The sequence below is a fragment of the Serinus canaria genome, chromosome Z, assembly GCF_022539315.1.
Source record: "Serinus canaria isolate serCan28SL12 chromosome Z, serCan2020, whole genome shotgun sequence".
Lineage (NCBI taxonomy): Eukaryota > Metazoa > Chordata > Aves > Passeriformes > Fringillidae > Serinus > Serinus canaria.
This window is the reverse complement of record NC_066343.1, coordinates 42,112,650-42,131,530: the sequence shown is the minus strand read 5'-3', so window position 1 is coordinate 42,131,530 and position 18,881 is coordinate 42,112,650. Positions and strand designations below refer to the sequence as shown.

The 18,881-nt window shown below is 41.3% G+C and overlaps 1 protein-coding gene across 2 annotated transcripts; it reads right to left on the bottom strand.

Annotated features, from left to right (window-relative positions):
• Window positions 1-693: 693 nt before the first annotated feature.
• HACD4 (3-hydroxyacyl-CoA dehydratase 4) lies at window positions 694-18,459 on the bottom strand. Of its 2 annotated transcripts, none has more exons than XM_009093942.4 (7): window positions 18,354-18,459; window positions 14,151-14,254; window positions 13,127-13,254; window positions 7,111-7,223; window positions 4,657-4,763; window positions 3,795-3,926; window positions 694-3,190 (listed from the first exon to the last, which is right to left on the bottom strand). In XM_009093942.4, the coding sequence occupies exons 2-7, from the start codon at window positions 14,245-14,247 to the stop codon at window positions 3,108-3,110; spliced, it is 660 nt and encodes a 219-aa protein (XP_009092190.2). In that variant the 5' UTR covers window positions 14,248-14,254; window positions 18,354-18,459; the 3' UTR covers window positions 694-3,107. The 2 variants fall into 2 exon arrangements, with proteins under 2 accessions (XP_009092190.2, XP_018773883.2); XM_018918338.3 differs by having other exon boundaries at window positions 13,127-13,224.
• Window positions 18,460-18,881: the final 422 nt, after the last annotated feature.

Sequence of the window (18,881 nt, the reverse complement as noted above, 5' to 3'; positions counted from 1 at the left end):
TGCCCAGGAGGAATCAGTGGCATGAGAATTGACACTTTGGACCCCAGACATTGAGTTTTAAAGCCCATCTCACCAAACTGGCCAGTCTGCTGCCAGAGCTTCTCATGCCCTTTTTAGACAGGTAGATCCCATTCCTCCCTAACAGGCTACAATCACTGAAGTACAACTCGTTGTAAAAGCCATTTTCTCAAACATCTTTTTGCCCGGCCAGTTCTGACCTTTTCCAGGAACTTAGGTGAGGCATTGGAGCTGAAGTTACAGAGGTCTTTTGTGGTCACACATGAAGGCTGACTGCCTCAATCTCCCAACTGCCTCTCCCAAGTTACCTCTGTACCCCAAGGAGGTGGGGAAGTCTTCTTCCATGAGCTCCATGCCTTTTTCATGCAGTTTACAATTGGGGGACCTCTCCATAGTGAATTTTAAACAATCCTTTTCCTATTCCAGGCTTTTACCCAGCTGTAAGATTCAAGATGTAACATGTTTTTGACATAAAACAGTAAACATGGCTTTATCTGTGATAGGTTTGACCTCAGCTGGCTTCCAGATGTCCATTCAGCCCCATCTCCACAACAGGGAGGGACATTCAATCTCCCTCCTCCTCCTCAACAGGACAGGGAGAAAAGAGGATGAAAAAGTTCATGGGTCAAGATAAAAACAGAGTGACCATTTACTATTCACTGTCACAAAAACAGATTCAACTTGTGGAGAAAAATTTATTGCCAATTAAAAATAGAGTAAGATGGAAAGAAAAAATTAGAATTACCTCCCCCCTATGCCACCCTTCTTCCTAAGTTCACTATACTCCTTTATTCCCGCATTTTCTACTGCCTCCCTCCCCAGGCAGTATAAGGTGGGTGTGGGGATTGCACTTAGGTAGCAAACCTTAATCTCTGCTGCTTGTTTGTCTTCTCATTGTTGCTCTGATCCAGCATTGGGGTCCCTCCCATGGGGCACAGTCATTCATGGTTTCTTCTCACAAGTTGCAGCTCTTCAAGCACTGATCTAGCGTAAGTCCTTTCCACGGGGCACAGTCCATTAGGAAAAAGCTACCTCAGTAGGGGTCCCTAATAGGCCACAGTTCCTGTGTTGCTTGTGTGGGCTCCCCAAGGGCTGCAGCTTCCCTCAGGGCACAGCCACCTGCTCCAGCCTGGGGTCCTCCAAAGGCTGCCCTGTGGATATCCTGCCTGGTGTGTTTCTCCATGGGTTGCAGAGGGATAACCTGGTCCACCATGGTTGTCTTCATGATGCAGAGGAATGAATCTGCTGGAGTGCCTAGAGTAGTTCTTCTTCTCCATTGACCTCGGTGTCAATGCACAGAGCTGTTTCTCTTACATTTTTCTCCCTCTTCTTTCTCGCAGCTGCTATGTAACATTTCTTACCTTTTCTTAAGTTTTCAGAGAGACGCCATGCTGTCATCTTTGCTGTTTGGCACAGCAGTGTCCTGCAGTGGCTACATTTTGGAACTGGCTGGAAACAGCTGTTTCTGGCATGTTGGATTGAATTTCCAAGGAAAAAAATGTTCATGTTTCAACTTTAGCAAGCTCTATAGTGGTTTAATGTGGACTTACTCTGGCTGTCTTCAAAACTGCCATCTTATTCAGCTGCTCTATATGTTTCTTAACACTGTTCATGCTTGAATCAGTTTGGGTCAGACAGAAGCCCAAAGTGAAAGCACTCCTGTTTCTCTACTAAGTTCCAAATTTCTGTTTGCAGTGATTTGAAAAAAACTAATCCAGGGTTGACACTATACTATTCTAAGTGTGATCTTGTTCCTTATGGTCTGTAAATACTCAGTGGTCAAAATAGTCTGTGGGCATTGTCTGCCATATGTATGAAATAAATAGAAATTATAATAGATGACCTTTCATAACAACTTAATTTAGCTTCACTGTTTCCTTATATAACCTCTTTGGCTGCATGGTTTGAAAAGTCATACAGGCAAAAGCCTCTTCATATTTTAGCAGTATTTAGTTTCCCTTTAAATATTACCTTCTCTCCTAGTCCTGCTATCTAGGCTCCCTTCCCACAGTTTTTAGTCAGCTAAAAAAAAAACAAAACAGCCTTACTTTTCTCCCCCACATGCTTGAATTGAAATGTAGGTGATAATTAGTACAGATGAAACATCAGAAAAGCTCCTGTCAGCCTCTAAGGAATTTTTTGGCTATTCTTGCCTGTATAATCCACCGGGTTGCTGTGTGTATTCCTCACTGCCAACCTTTGAAAAGCCTATGTTCTAGCTGCATTCTCACAGTTTATCCTAGAGAAGTATGAGGAGCAATACAATTGAGTAAAATGCCTAGAATTTTGCACATGGCTTTTGACAGTCATTCAGTTCCCTTTTAGGAACAACATATTATTTGTCCTAACTACATCACACTTATTTTGCACATATCTGTCTGCTGTTCAGCATGGAAGAAAATCATTGTGGGGGAAGAGAGTGACATGCCAAACACATGATTACAAGAGTTTATTTCTGACCCTTAAACATCCCCTTGAATATATAGTAGATGAGTACCTTAACACTTGCCTGTCTGATTTAGCTGCATTTTCTGGAATCGCCTTTTGATAACTGAAGGATGGGGCCAGAATGTGAAGGATCCTTAGTGAATGCCTGGTTTAATCAGCATGTTAATCAGCATGTTAGTCTCTAGGTTGCAAAGGTTCTGACTTCTGCTCCTTGAGAGATTCCAGTTCCAGCCAATTTAGCATTTCTAGGTGAGGTACATACACGTTGGCCTAGTATAAAGTAATCTTACAGATTAAATGATATTGTCATTACAGAATATCTGTAGCTATAGATAAGAACTAACCCTGAAATAAGGGTATGGCTGTGAGTTGCAACACACTTCAATTTTTTCAGAATTATGTAACATATATTAGAAAAGAAACATTAATTAAAAAAACTCTGGCCATTTGAAGTCAAAACATTCAAAAGTTTTCAAAAGCTGCTGTATTTTTGAGGTGCATTCAAGAGGTCTGCCTTTTCTTAAAATTCTACACAGCCAGATAATGTTCATGCAAAGAGGAGTTTGGATTGAGAAATCTTTCCAGTTTGTTTTTAACTATCCCCTAGGAATGTATTTTGTCCTTCCAAACAAAATATCAACTTAGCTTCTTTTATTTTTGATGTTGCTGGTCCCTAGGTGTGCCATTCTCTCAGAGAAGAGGTTCCGGATGATAAAGCACATACCTAAAGCAAAACACAAAACAGTGTAAGAACAAAGGAGTAGAATTCAAACTGTCTAAAATTAATTTAGAAGGAGCTCATCTGGCAACCTTGCACAGTTCCATGTACTTAGGAACAAAACAGAGATCTTTCAAATTCACATTAAAGCCAATGACAGAACAAAGACTTCTGTATAATGCAGCTAAATTCAGTTGAAATTTTTCCAAAGTGTTTTGATGAGAAGAAGGGATCTGTTTACATGCAAGTTTTGGAGTGGCCTTGTTTTTTCATCTCTTCAAATAATCATGCTGTAAAAGTTTCAATTTAGATATAATTTTTCATCCCAGCTAGGACTTAGGAGTGAGGAACAGTTGCACAGCTGTAAGGCTGGCATCACTAAAACAACTTATATACGTTTGTGTTTTTATCCACCATATTCATAGTGTATCTTGCATATTTAACTATTTGTATTTGAAATATACTGGAAATCAAAACAGGTAGTGGTCTGCAGGAGATGTAGCAGAGAGAGTCAGAGTTTGTGAAAGGCCCAGTAAAAGGATTTGAATTTTTGTTGCAAGAGCGTCCCAGCTGTGTTGAGACCCAGCTCTCTGGAAGATGAGATGCTTACCTGCAAAGAGCACCAGCAGGTACATTTTCAGGACATAGGGGAAGTAGATTGAGAAGGTGAATGGAAATGGTAGCTTGATGGAGTACGTGCCAAAGGATTCAAAATAAGGCAGTGATACACAAATTGCAAATCCTGCAAAACATGGTAAATTCTTAGTCTAAAGGAATCAGAAGATTATCAAAAGCTTAATAAACAAGTCAAATAAACATACCTTTTATATTTTATATACCTATATATAGTATATATATATATACACATATATATAGGTATATAAACATGCATTCATATACATATGCATGTTTTCTTCTTGAGTTCAGTTTTGTAGGTTTGGGGTGCTAATTCCTCTAAATACTACAATGAATAAATATATCCTACTCACTAACAAGTTCTGTCAGAAAGTTTCAGTGTGTTCTAGTGGGCAGATGTAAGTGTGATAACCTGCTAAGTATGGCCTGAGCCAGTAAGGTCAGCCTCAGCGGGGGAGAAGCCTTGGAACTTGCTGTCTAGCACACTCAGTCTCGAAGGGAGGAATCCATATGTCTTTTATGAGGGTGTCTTTCTGCTTTACTTAGGCAAAAAGGACATTCTCCCAGATTTTTAAAAACTTAGCACCAAGCAAACAAAAAAACCTTAAAACCTACCAGACACACAACCCCAAAACCCAGATAGTCCCTGTTAAAGAAAAAATAACAGAAAAGAGAGACAGAGGTGACATAGAGGTTAACATGAAGGTACACAAACATTTATGACAGCTTTGGCAGCACGTGAGGAACTATGTTAAGCGCAAATGGCAATTAAGTGATTGCATTTTACTGAAGAATATTGAGGAAGCAAGTGGTTGGTACCCTACCCAACTCCTTACCTTTAGCCAGAACTGAAAGGGGATAAAGTGGGATGCACAGGGAGAAGTTGAGCCATGTTAGTGGTAGGTAGTATATGCCCATCCTTGCCAACATATTGTAAGTGTACCTGCAATAAGAGGAAAGCAGATGGGCTCAGAGGAAATTATGTCTTAAGAATAAATTCACTATTGGAAAATTCAAAGGAATTGCAGAAGAGCTTAGAGGTGTCTAAGTAAATTTCAAAGTTTTTGTTCAGACTCCAATGCCTGAAAGTAGATGGTTCAATTTTTCAGAAGAGTTACCTGTGGTGCTACCCTAGAGCAGGCAGACAGCAATAAAGCCCTCCAGACAAAAAGCTCTATCAGAAACCAGCACGATTTCATACTGCTCTATCAGAAAATGGATTTCAGATGGGGGCATTGCAACTGAGAGGGGCTGGCACAATCACTGTTGCTTGGGAACTGAGACAATCCCAATTTATAACTGCTGAGCTAGCTCAATCACTGCTGGAGAAGGTTAAACAAGAAGACAAGGGCAGGTACATAACTGGTAGTACATCTGTCCCTCTCCTGGACTTCAGCAGGGGTAGTACGTCCACAAAAAGCGGGGGCTCACCAGTGTACTGCAGCAGTTTATTTTTACTGTGGCTGCTACTGTTGCTTATTGGGAGAATAGAATGCTTAGTACTTCAGTCTCCAAAGGTGACCTGATCTTGGTTTGATCTAAAAATGGTACAGCAGCTCTCCAAACACTGGAGAAACAGGTCTGATTGCATTTTTGGTCAACTGAAAGACTTTTTGCACTGTGAGCTTGCTAGACTTCCTGACAGATAAAACTAGTATTAAACACACCTGTATACCCTTTTTATTGATTAATTTGATTAATTTTGCATCATACCTTGACTGTGGATGAGTGGCCCATTGAAAATGGACTATTGTCTCTCAAGGCTGCCCTCTGCAGCCTCAGGATTTTTTTATTATTGTTGCTCTTAAGGCTGAATCTCAACACAATACAAAAAAGAAACAGCTACTCCCTCTCTATACAATTCCGTGGGCTGTTAGGGTATAAGCAGGAAAAATCAGACCTTGCTCTCAGTATATCACTAGCCATAATGCATAATAAATAGTCCTTCAGAGAAATTTATGTCCCTGAAACTTTATGTGGAAAAACTTGTAATACTTCAAGAGTAGTTGGCTAAGGGATGGGAGAGATCCCTATGCACTTTTAGACATGAATATTTCTTTGATATACTAGGATGTGTCATGGATGCTGTAAGATAAATCAGGTAAGAATTCTAAATTTGTATGAGTTGTACTATGGTTTATTTGAATTGGTAATTTGCTGCTACAGACCACAGGAGCTTTCCTGTTAAACAACTGCTGTTACTGCTGTGGTGTTTAACTCTGTTCTTTAGCAAGGGTAGAAAATAATGATGCATCAACATCATTGATTATGCACTGACAAATCTTCACAGCCAATATTGTTTATACTGTTGGCATTTCTTCAGCTGCACTGAACCCTTTCATTTCAGATTAGGTTCTACTGTTTTAGTTTTACAAAATTCAAGAAGAAATGGGATGGAACTATAATCAAATAATTAACACAAGCAGTAGCCTATTAAAATGTACTTTGAAATACTCTGAAGGTGACTTTATTAATTCTCTCTGACACTTTCTGTTTCAGATCTCTTTTATAACATAAGTTTCCTTTGCTGCCTAAAACTATATTCTTCAGTCAGTGCCCTAAGCAATATATTTAAATTATCAGAAAGGCATTTTATCAAGAAAAAAAGTTTTGCTGCAATACATGGGTTGCTGTGAGAGCTGTGTCTTCTTAAGATGCTTCTTAATTCTGTACGTACATGCTCTAAGTCTACAAAATGAGGTGTATAGAGGCTTACATCACATATGAGAAGTATGTGTTGTTCTTGTGGTGTGATATATACCTTACTACACCAAAACTCTCAGTCTCCTGCAGCAGGAGTAGGAACTCTTGGCTTTTTGGAAAGCACAGGGCAATCAACCAGAATAGTCATTCTGCCTTTGCAAGAAGTTCTGATAGTGCTGCCTTATTGTGCTGTCAATCTCGGATCAAAGCAGATAAAAAAATAAAATAATAAAGCAACAGGATAGTAATGGCAACCAGGATGGTTTCAGGAATTGCTGTTCTCCAGAAGGTAAATGTGATTGCTTCTAAATTTTTGTTGAAAACATCAAAGCCTTTGAACTACAAATGTTAATGCAGTCTGCTAATGCATTACTCCATCTCACATCTGTAAATTACTCTGCGTCTTAACCTTGTGGGTCTTTGTAAAAATCATTAGGTAACTTTAAAAGTTCAAGCTTTTATTTAAAAATTGACAATATGCTTTGCCAATTTTGAATCAATTAAATGAGCCTGCTGCACAATGAGGGTAGAGTTCAGCTGTCAAGAATAACCCGTTTTTCCCTCATGGTTTTGATGTGACTCCTTACCTGACCACATCTAATAAATTCCAAAGGAAAAATAAAACACAGACGACATATTTCCCTTGAACTTCTTCCTGACTGTTGATCACGACAAATAAAATAATTAGTCTCTCAGTGATCTGAAAAGAAAAGAAAACTTTGAATTCAGTTAGCACTTTCTCTCACTGTTATTTCTGTGACATTTTGGCAAAATAGGAGGCCACAAACGGATACAGTTTTCTTTACACAAAATCAGCAGTGAATATTTTGTTTCATGGCCTGCTTTTGTTCAAGGTCCTTCAGCAAAGAGAATTGGACCCTGCTGGCTGTAGCATCAAAGACCTGTTATGGTACTTGTGGAAGCTGGTTTGCCAGCTGGGATGACTTGTGTTTGTAGCCAATGAAACCTGTGGGTGAGCCCAGGGAGGTTGTGGAAGCAAGGACTACTCCTGCTGCACCAGACTACCTGGAGGGCTGGCAGGGATAAGTTTCCTTGCTTATAGGCTGTGTGGGAGGCAATAGGACACAGAGGGCCCTTCTTGAGAGGGGTCATATGCCAGAAAGAACTAATCTTACACTCCCATATCTGCTCCTCGTATCTTGGAAATCTGTGTCCCAAGGAATCTCTTTCATGTAAGATTTGCAGAAAGAAGGAGGAAAAGTAGAATTCCTTATCTTTCTTTCCATCTTATTCTTGGTTACAGGAAGTGGGTTTAAGCTTGTCACTTACGTGAATGATTGCCATAGTATTTATGTCCTAGCATTTTTCTAGTGGTTGAACTTTATCCAACCCACAAATGAAAAGATAAAGTGGATTAAACAGGCAGTGTCTCCAGCTTAAAATAAATACTTCAGTAATATTAAAACTCAAGAACTTTTTTTTTAAAGTGTGTCCTTTTGCAGCTTTCCTGACAACTTTCCTAACAGTATCCATGCCCTGCCTTGTAAAGTAAATTAATCAGTACTCCAAGAGTTGTCAAGCTGTTCCTAGAACAGTCACAATTTGCTCTGATTTACACTCTATTTGAAAGTGTTGAAGTAGAAAACATGCACCTAAGCAGTTGGTATGAACTGATATAGCTTCTTTAGGTTAGATTTTTTTACCCAATGTCATGTTTTCCATAAGGTAAATTAGTTTTAATGATTTCACAAGTTGTGATGTCAAGTCAGTCAAAAGTTACAAAATTAAAGTGGATTACCACGGTTGTTTTTTTAAGCATTGTCATTCTTCATTTGTTTCCCCAGACTCCCACCTTAAACAAAGAATTTTGCCTTGCAGCAAGTTTGTGTGGTAGTTTTGCTATGTAATATTTACAGGTTCCTGCACAGACCATTCTGGCCACAAGCTCTCTTTTTTCACAAACCACATCTGTCAGATAAAGTAGCCTTCACTATTCAGCAAAATTACGTCAGAGCAATTTTTCATATAGAAAGAGAGCATGTCTATCCCCCAGGGATCTGGTTCCTCACCTTGGAAAGCACTGAGGGGCCACAACAGCTAAAAGTGGTTTTCCTGTTTCTCACCCTGCTATGATTGTCTTCTTGTGCTGCTGATCCCATAGGTCCCTAACTGAGGAACTGATTTTTAAAAAGGTCAGATGTTGGCAGACTTCTGTATAGACAGGTCAGGAAACAGAAAGTGAGAGATAATCTGCCTGTGTTTGCACACTGATGCTGAGATGCGTGGAGAAAACATGGGGGAACTGGGAGTATTGATGCAAATCTGAAAGCAGATAGAACAGAAATACAAGAAACGTGGCAGGGCAACCATCACAAGAAGGAAATCAAAACAAAGGTAAAAGCCGTGTGAGCACTGGGTGGGACTGTGTGCTGGAGAGAACGGGTAAAATAGGAACTGAGTTAAAATTGTTAGATGTAGAGTGGTAAAGAATGCAGCATTGGTGATGAGGGCATTTTGTCACTGACCCTAAAATCAGACTTGAGATGTGGAGTGAGAATTCTGCATTATTTTTAATACAAGAGCTATTTCAGGGAATTGCCACAGGCAGTTGTGCTAGAGACCAAAGCCTTCATCATGATGGTGAAAAGATGGACATGTTCTTAGATGTCAGAGCTGGAAGATTTTTCAAATGACCACTCACTTTTCCAAAAATGGCTGGGAGGAAATGTGCTCGAAAACAGCATGGGGTAAATGATTGAGATCCCATCCCAATTCCCTGAGAGAAAGGACAAGCAGTAGAAAGGTAGTTACCATTTTAAACTACAGTTTGAAACTCCCGTTTCAAATGGATGTGTGCTGGCCTGTGACAGAATGACTACAGAGACCCACAACTCAGCCTTATAATCTGGAAGTGGAAGAAGCTGTGGATTCTCTTCTCTCCCCAGGATACAAGCAGAAACGGGCAGTGAGAACCATTTACCTGGGGTTCAGCAGATTTCCTCCATCAGAGATTCATATTGGGGAAGGGTAACAATAGAGGCACGCAGCTTTGCTGATTACACATGAAGGAACCCACTAATCAAACTACAAAGTATGTTAAGCACCTGCAAGAACAGTAAATTGGACATGGCACACACTGGTCATCTTGAGGTATTTTGTTCCCGTTAGACTGTGGTCTCATCTGGCAAGCAATGGGCTGCATAAAGCAGCCACCAGACACTAAGACTGGAAGGATGTGCCCTTGGTCTGAAGCACATCTGTGGGGCAGGACAGAGCTGGCTGCTCAGGACAATTTTGATATCCCCGTGAGGACAGACAATGGCATCCTCCCTCTTTCTCTGCATAAATCAGCAGGTCACCTGCCTGCTTGCCTTTATTCTCTTCCCTTTCACAGCACTCCTAGCTTTAGGTAACCCACGCAGATCAAAGGTAAATGCAGAGGTCAGTCAAAGGCTGGGGACATTTTCTGCAAGTGAAGAGGCAGGGTGCTTCTTGGAGAAGAGTAGTACGTTTGGATATTGTGCTGATGTATGTACACACGCATCTGTAAGCATATATACATGGAGTCATGTACATTTATAAATACACCCATATATACACACGTAGAGAAAATGCATGTGCTGCTGCTCAGCCGTGGATCATTTACTGTATGGACATTTGTCCTTGCATGAATGAAGATGTGATATTCTCTGTGACTATTCTCATGCTTTAAACAAAAAATATAAAGCACGAAACTAGAAGTCCTATGTTTTCACATTCATAAAAAGGAAGTATGAGCTGACATATCACAAAGCATAAATAGAATGTTTTCAGTTTTCATTCATTCTTTAAAATCAAATTGGAATTTCCTTCCTTTTCTGACACTGATCTCTCATAGGATACAGCAAGTTCTGTAGGGTGATATAAGTTTCTGCAAGGCAGACTGAGTTTTTTAATCAAGTAAGTGAAACGGAACAAATTTGGCTAGAGAAAATAGCACATTCACTTTCATTTTTTAATAACCATGACTGTGCAATTTCATACTCAGTACCTGAAATGGCTACATAGTTCTTCAATTTAGTGTATATTAGAAAAAAAAAAAAAAAAAACAACAAAAGAAAGAGAGAAAAGTGCCACTAAATATTTAAAGTTAAAAAATAATGTTTTTAGCACAAAACTATAGTACATTGCTTTTGGTTTGGTAAATCCAATCTGTTTGCACAGGATGAAGAACTGCTCTTTGTTTCACAAAAGCACCAGTCTTTTCTTAGATCTTTCCTCTCTCCTTGCTATGGTACAAGTCCTTTCAGCCTTTACTCCCTAGCCAGACTAACACATTTCATTACCTTCTGTTTTGGTGGTAACAATGACATATGACTCCTGCCCTCCTCCAAGTATTTAAGGTGTATGGCCTGAGAGATGTCCCTTAGCACCAGCTTTGTGACCATCCCCTGCCTCACCTTACCCCAGCACATCCATCACACAGGACTCATCTTTCTTTCATGGTGAGTTAGCCTTGATCTACCTTGCTCTTTTCAGGTGCCTGGTGGCCTGAGACTTTGTCCCTCAATGAGTTTTTCCAGAAGACTCTGAGTTTGTTTTTCCACTATCTTATCATGTATCTCAAAGTGTTTTTCTTAAATGCTACTAAACCACAGCAGATGCAACAGGCAGAAATCTTTCACTCAAAGATTCATTTGCATCTTGCATTTGCTCCAATGCCTGCAGAACAACCTGCCACCACAAGGCCTTTCACAGCTTGTTTTATTCAATGTTATTCAATGTTAATTTATACCTCCACCCATGTGCTTCCCTGACATTGCCTGAGCCAGCTGTTCTCCCATCCTAGTGATCACCCCAAGTGAACTTCACATGCATATGCCTGTTAATGAGGGATGCATATCAGGGTATGTTTTAAGCTCTGAGTTGGAATAGGTGATGGGAGCACAGAACCAGGCAGCCCCTCTCAAATTCTTGCACCTTTGTCAGTGCCCTGACTGTGCAAGAGTCTAGTAAGCTGTAGCAAGGTAAACATCTCTTCACCAACTGTCCTTCCCTAGTTCATTGTGGAAAATGACCTTTTTTTTCCTTCCTAAGAGGCAATGAAGAAAGTGTGACAAGGCACGCGGGAGCAGTGGAGGCACACAGCTGCTTAACCTACACAGCAAAAGTGGGTAATCCACGGGACTAGCAGAGTCTCCACTAAAGAGCTTATACATCTTGTTTGGACAGCATGAGGCTGCTGGTAACATCAGGGGAAGAGAATTGCTCATGGTGAGAGTGCAGCTGAGGAAAGAACCAACGATCCAAAACTGTATTTGGTGTGAGGTGAACACTGAGAGTCACAGTGCCATATGGTTCCCTGAGCCGTCTCTCCATGTTTTCCAGGAAAGCACTGCACAAACTGCACTGCCCAAGGAAGGTCACAGTTTTCTTGCTCAGAATATCTGTTTCATACCGATGTCCTTTGTGGCAAAAGAGAACAGTGTTTGTGCCGGCCTCGCTGATCTCTGCCTAGTGTAAGTCTGGCGAGGAAAAAACAGACTATGTCAGGGCTGGGGAATGTGTAAACTCTGTCAGGACAAGCCTTGCTTTAATGACTAAGAGCAGGGTGCTCTTCTTTCCAAGACATGTGAGATTTGTTACAGGTCATACTAGATAGGAGTCTTCTTTCTCCCCTAGATTAGCATCAAAGCCTGTGGATTTAGGCAAGGAAAAGCCATTCCTTATATTTTGATGGATTTGCTACCATACTTAGGGAGCAGTGTAAAGAACAGAGATCTGTATTAGTCAATTAGTTAATTAGTTATTTAGACAGTTAATGAAGACTTGAAAAGAGGAACATCTTCACGCATGAATATGTCATTTGACAAAAACTGGCTATCCAGAAAACTAAAAACATGACTAACTACCTTTGGTTTTCTGCCTTTTGACTGCTGAGAGAAATACAAGTTTCACCGTTACTCACATACTAAGGATTGAAAAGGTTTGAAGGTAAATTCAAGTAATCATTTTCCTTTTTCCAGTGCATTAAGAAAAAAATAACAAAACCTGATATTAGCACCCAAAAGGAAAAATAAAAAATAGCGTGGCAAGGAAATCATCAGAGTATCATCTTCCTTGCTGCCAAAGCATGTGATGTTTTGGCTGGTTTTCTGCCTTCAGCTGAACGTATGACAAACTACTAGGGGAAAAGACCAGCGTGGTTACTGGAAGTCAGGGAAAAAGAAGAGAGTGCATCACCTCTGGAAGGAGGGGAAGATAATTTGGGGGGGGCTATAGGGATGCTGGGAGGTTATGTAGGGAGAAACTTAGAAGGACCAAGCCCCCCTGGAGTTTAATTTGATTACTGCAATTGGCCACTGACCCACATCTGCTGGTAGCCACTCATCTGGACATTTTCTGGGTCTATGCTGGGAATCAAGCATGGGTACTCACTATTCAGTTTCACTTAAAAAGAAAAAAGTTGACAGGAGATTTCTTTCCCAACCAGCCTAGTTCTGAGGAAGCAATTCCTGCAGTTAGGAAACTACCAGGAAACCAGGCTGCCTGAGGAAGGGTGCAGGTGCAACATTCAGGGTAGTTGAGCCTGGGCTTGTCCCCAGGGGCAGCCATGGCTGATGTGTGTTGGTCATGGAAGGAAAGCTTTGAGAACAAACTAACCTGCAAAAACCTGGGGAGGAGACGGCTTTTGTCAATGCCAATGAGGATGTGCAGGATCTCCAAAACAGACAACAACTGGCAAAGGCGCATGACGAGTCCTATGGAGTGAAACGTGTCAGCCAGTGAATCTAAAGGCAAAAGTTAGAGGAAGATTAGAGGATGGGTTTACAGTTAAGGTCTGGAGCAACTGCTGGGTTTGCTTTTATGCTATCATCCCTGGAGATGACAAGAAATAAAGTTCACACAGTACCAAACTTCTGGGTAGCAGAAGAAAAGCTTCAGGGGGTGGAGGAGGCAATCCGCTCAGTGTGTGTGTAGCTCTGACAGAGGCAGGAAGCTGAGAAAATAATTAAATTCCTTACACTCAAAGCATGAGCAAACACTGTGCAGGATGTGTTGGTTTAGAGATACTGCTTTAGGGTATTTCTAAATAGGAGAAAATGTTGAGGAAATGCATAAGGAATTTGTAAACACTAAAAAATGCTGAGTTCCTGCCTGTATCTGCACTGCTGAAAACAAGCAGTCCAGAAAGTAGGCATTTTATATGCCTACGACTGTCCACCATTATAAGTAATTTTAAATTTCCAGTCACTAGTTTTCTATTTTTGTGTCTTAACCCCAGGCAACAGAAAGAGAAATATATTGTAATTTTTTTGGAGACAGAGAGTAATGTGTAACAACCACAAAGATATTCTCTCCCGGTGGCTTCAGTAAGATTAATATTTGCCATAATGACTGGACCGGGTCATTTAAGGTTTATGTCTAATTCAAATGTTACTAGCATGCCACTGAATATTAAAGTTCATTAGCAAAACAAGAGCTTCATTGCCAGTGTGACAAGGGTAGAAGACAGGCACAAGTAATTTGTTCAGTCTTTTTAATCGAGTGCCTTTCTGATTGAATTACAATCCCTGGTATTGGACATACACATGTTCAGAATTTTAACTTTATCTCTAATTTGATATTTCTGTGTGCCTATCACTGCCACTTAAAATGTCCAATGAAAACAGAGAAGGAGCCTTACCTTTTCCAAATGTCATGAACCTGATGATCATATTTGTAAATATCCAAGAATGTCCACAGAATTGCATTAAGTCATACACAAACAGGTACACGTTCATGGTAGAGCTGTGGAAAGTGAAAATAATAAACTATGTGACTTAAAATAGCATTGCAAGAAATTGCACCCTCTTTGGACATGTCAATAAATCAAAGGAAAAGAGCTGAAATTGTGAGCAGCCCTGTGAGAAGGACTTGGGGGTGCTGGGGGATGAAAGGCTGGACATGACCCAGTCATGGGCTCTCCCAGCCCAGAAAGCCAAAGGTGTCCTGGGCTGCATCCAGAGCAGCGTGGCCAGCACAGTCAGGGAGGGGATTCTGCCCCTCTGCTCTGCTCTGCTGAGACCCCACCTGCAGGGCTGCATCCAGCTCTGGGGTCCCAGCATGGGAAGGACATGGACCTGCTGGAGAGAGTTCAGGGGAGGGTCAGAGCACAAGAGAGCAAGATGATCAGAGGGATGGAGCACTTCTCCTGCGAGGAAAGGCTGAGAGAATTGGGACTTCAGCCTGGAGAAGGTTTCAGGATGACCTAATTGTGGCCCTCCAGTACCTGAAGCAAACTTAACAAGGTGAAGACTTTACAAGAGCAGGTAGTGACAGGACAAGGGAGAACGGCTTTAGACTGAAAGAGGGCAGAGTAAGATTAGATATTAAGGAAAGAGTCTTTTCTGTGAAGATGGTGAGACACTGGCACAGGTTCCCAGAGAATCTGTGGATGCCCTGTTCCTGGAAGTGTTCAAGGCCAAAAGAAGGATGGTGTTCTGAGCAGCCTGGACTAGTGGAAGGTGTCCCTGCCCACAGCAAGGGTGTTGGAACTAGAGGAAGCTGAATGGAACTTATCAATTCTCCATGTCCCTTCCAACCCAAAACATTCTTTGATTCTGTGAAATATACACCAAACAGGGTGTGTGTCTCTCAGAGGTCCCAGAACAGAACTCTGTCTAATGGATTAAAGGCTCCCTTTCGTGCTGTACTTAAGATATGTTCAGAAAAATTTCCAGAGTTCCAGCCAATCATGAGGGTGATCTGTGGCCATAAAGGGAAATTTGTGCCTCCAGAGGAAGAAGTATCTAAACAAAGACAGTCTATTAACTTCTGGATTCAAGTTGCACTTAATAAACAAAATCTCCTGTGGAAGAAGACTAACTTTTGCAGCTATTCTAACCTAATTTTCATGGACAGTATGGCTTTTTGCAAAACTTCATAAACTCTAGATATACCTAATTTCCCACAAATGTATTTTCTTCTCGTCTATTCTGAAAAAAGAGGTTTACCTGTCCTCCAGCTGTAAGACTATTTTTTAGGAAATTAACTTGTTAATTTTTTACTAGAATTTATCTTCTGTGTTGGACCTATAAATTTCCTGCCCTAGTAAGTAGTATTCTCATCAAGTAGTGCCTTGATCTTTGTGTTCTTGTGGTGTGCCTCTGTCAAAAAACTTCATTTCATTTGTATCTGTACATTAACAAATGGAATAAATTTCTCTGTTCAAAAATACGTAAATTTGATGAATGCCTATCCTTCATTCCTTGGACCATAAGTAACAATACTTACAGACTTATTTAAATTGATCTAGATAAACTGATCTTCTAAATTTTTATTGTAGGTAAATTTCAGGGAGGCTATAAAAGTGCTTGTCTTCCTCTCTTCCAGTTATGTAGGATGATAGCTATTCACATCATCACTTCTATAGGCACAAAAAGATTTGTGGGAATAAAATATTTCCCAAAAGACATCGTTGTCCTTTGATACTGTAAAAATAAGACATATAAGGACCCAAAACAAAGGAATCTATTCCATATATACCTTCCTTTTGGGAAAAGTAGGATACAGCTGAATTGAACTAAAGTCCAGTGAGATCAATTAATATTTTAACCAAATTCCATCTGTTTTATTACTGAATGACACTTTGTTCCATCTTGTGGTAAGAAGAACTTGAGAAACTACATATTATAAAAAGACAAAAAATTAAGAACATTGTTCTGTGTTACGAAACAGCCTTGTTACTGGATGGATAGGAATTGCTGTATGGAAGTTACAGGAACAGACATGAAAATCTTGAGGCTTTCCAGTCAGCAGCTCCACCACTCCTTTGGTCTGATACTGCTGTGTGGGCATGGCACGGGATGCAAGCTGAGCATACAGCTTCTCTCTTCTGAAGTTTAGTTTGCTACATCTGTCTGTCATCCTCAGAGCCTGTTTTTCAGTGATTTGGTTGTATTTTCCAAACTCTTCCTGCATTGGCTGGCTAGAAAACTGTTGTTTTTGCAGTTCTTAAGGTACTTAATCTTGACTACACAAGGAGTAACATTTGTAAAAACAGCCTCACATTGGTGTTTTCGCAGTGCGGCAGCTGTTGCATATGGGAACACATAATCTTTAAAATATACCAGGAACTGCTGAAATGTGTGCAGACTGCTGACACTAATGGAGGACCCCATATTCCCCAAGGAGTGCAGGGACGAAGTGCTGGGCAGAATGCGGGTGTTCCATGGCAGACAGACCCTGGCCCCAGAGCTGTGGGGGCCTCAGCTCCCTCCCCCACTGAAACTCTCACTGCAAAGAACCAGCCCTGATCTGAGACTGCATCACACTTTTCCAGCCTACTTTGATAATCCCCACACAAAAGGGGATAACCAAGACCAAACAAAGGCTTTTCACAGAAGTGAAGAAATCTGAAGAGACTGAAAGGTGATTTCAGTGTGATAAAGGTGATTTCAGTGTGATAAAAGGAAGCTGAAATGTAACTTTTCACCAAGGTCCTTCTCATCCAAAGGCTGACCTCTTTACCTACAGAAACAGAAGCGGGATGAAGATAACCTATTTCCCTGTCCCAATAGCTCTGTATCACAACACAAAATTCAGGCATCTGCTTCTGTGTGAAATGTGGAGGGCAGAAGAGATTGTCTTTATTTAGATCCCGTGCTCCTATTGGCTCACAGCAGGGATGAGTCCACACTTCACCCCCAGAACTACTTCTGCAGCACTGTTGCAGACAAAACACAGACTATCCATCAGGTAGGGGTTGAGCCCCTGAGCCTGCCTCAGACTTGCTGGCTAGTCTTCCAAACCTCCCTTTGCCACCTTGCTGCCACATGTCTCCCTTGCAGTGTGATTTGGTTTAAGGCGCTCAAGTTTCTTTCATTTGAAGGCATTGTGGGGGAGGGAGGGTGGTCACAGCACGTTTCAGTTCTCTGCCTGCACTGATGACAGGAGGAAGAAACAAACATAGCTCTTGCAGGAGACATGGATCCAGAAGGCTGCATTTGCTGTCTGCTGTTTTAATTGTCAGTTTCACCTTATTTACAATATCCGATTTTATGCCAAATACATTGAAATGCTACGGATGCACTTATCATATATAATATCAGCCTTGCTTAGCTGAAAATTTATCTGCTTTCTCTGTGGGCTCAAAACCCGGAAAACTAGATGACATGTAAGAAATGTCAGAATTAGCACACACAGCAAAGATTTTATCATTTTAGTTGCAAAGCCTGATGCATTTCCTTGGGCAGAAATTTCACAAAGTGTAACTATTGCATTTTATTACTTTCATCACGAAGGTCTTCAGTGTGTCTCTTTGGTAACTATCATCCAAGGAAGCACGGAGGTGGGTGCCCTCAGTGTCTGAGGGGTGCTCAGGACCATGCTCCCCCAGGAGCTAAGGTGACAGCACAGCAGAAGCACCCAGATCAGGCCAGCCCTTGCCCCATGGATGTGTCCCTTGCAGGGGCACAGGACAAAGGCCACACTCAGGATGCTCTCAGTGTTGTCCCACATGGAGGATCCCACCCAGGCCAGCGAGCACAGAGCACTTTCCTGCCCCTTGGGACTCCTGTGCTCTGCTGACCACACATGAGGAACCAGCCCCCACACTGAAACCAGAGAGCAATGTTCCTTTTTCTTTTTTTTTCTCCTCAGCAGGAAGATCTGCTAGAAAATTCCCTCTGCTGACATAGTTTCCTTCTAAGTCACATTAAGTCATGTTGGTCTGAACTTATGTGTCTTCCCCTTCCTAGCCCTGACAAGCTGCAAGCCCTCTAGTTCAGGAAGAAGAGAGCTGCTGAGTACAGCTGCTGTACTTTTCTCCCACATGCCACCCACTGCTTTCTCCCCTCTCCTTTTTGCATTTGAGCGGTCTGTGTCACCTGCACTCAAGAAGCATTACCTGTTGCAGGGTTCGGATATCTCCTGCTGCTCCTGAGCTTTCTCCTTTTTCCTCTCTGCAGCTGCAACAGCTGTTTGTTAGGAGATCACCCCTCCTCTTTCCTCTTACCCCACCCCACGACGTCACCGTGTGTAGCCCTAAGCAGGAACAGCGCTGCACTTCCCGAGAAAGAAGCTTTTGTGCCCAAATATTTGCGCTGCATTTGAACCTCACTCAGCCCAGCCAAGCCAAGCCCAGCCTAGCACAGCTTAACCTCCCTTACCCTAACCTAACCTAGCCTAATCTAATCTAAATTGGTTTCTTGCTGTTATGCCAATCAGCCAGTCTGTAAATCCCACTAACTTATTTCTTAACCATGGGCAATGTTTTGAAAGATTACTGGACAGAAGAAATGTAAAATTATTATGCTTTTTTTTATGCTTAAATCAACAGCACTACAGCAATGCTGTCAACTCCATCAAATGATAAGGAAGGAAGGGAGCACACCCATCCTTTAAATTATTTCAGACAGAGGAAAGAATTTTTCAC

Excerpts from the sequence above, each read along its gene's own strand:
- HACD4 (XM_009093942.4), bottom strand. The coding sequence starts at position 14,247 with ATGAACGTGTACCTGTTTGTGTATGACTTAATGCAATTCTGTGGACAT. Across the intron at positions 13,255-14,150 it reads GTTCATGACATTTGGAAAAG|ATTCACTGGCTGACACGTTT; the intron begins GTAAGGCTCCTT and ends TTTTGCCTTTAG. Across the intron at positions 4,764-7,110 it reads AATTTATTAGATGTGGTCAG|GTACACTTACAATATGTTGG; the intron begins GTAAGGAGTCAC and ends CTCTTATTGCAG.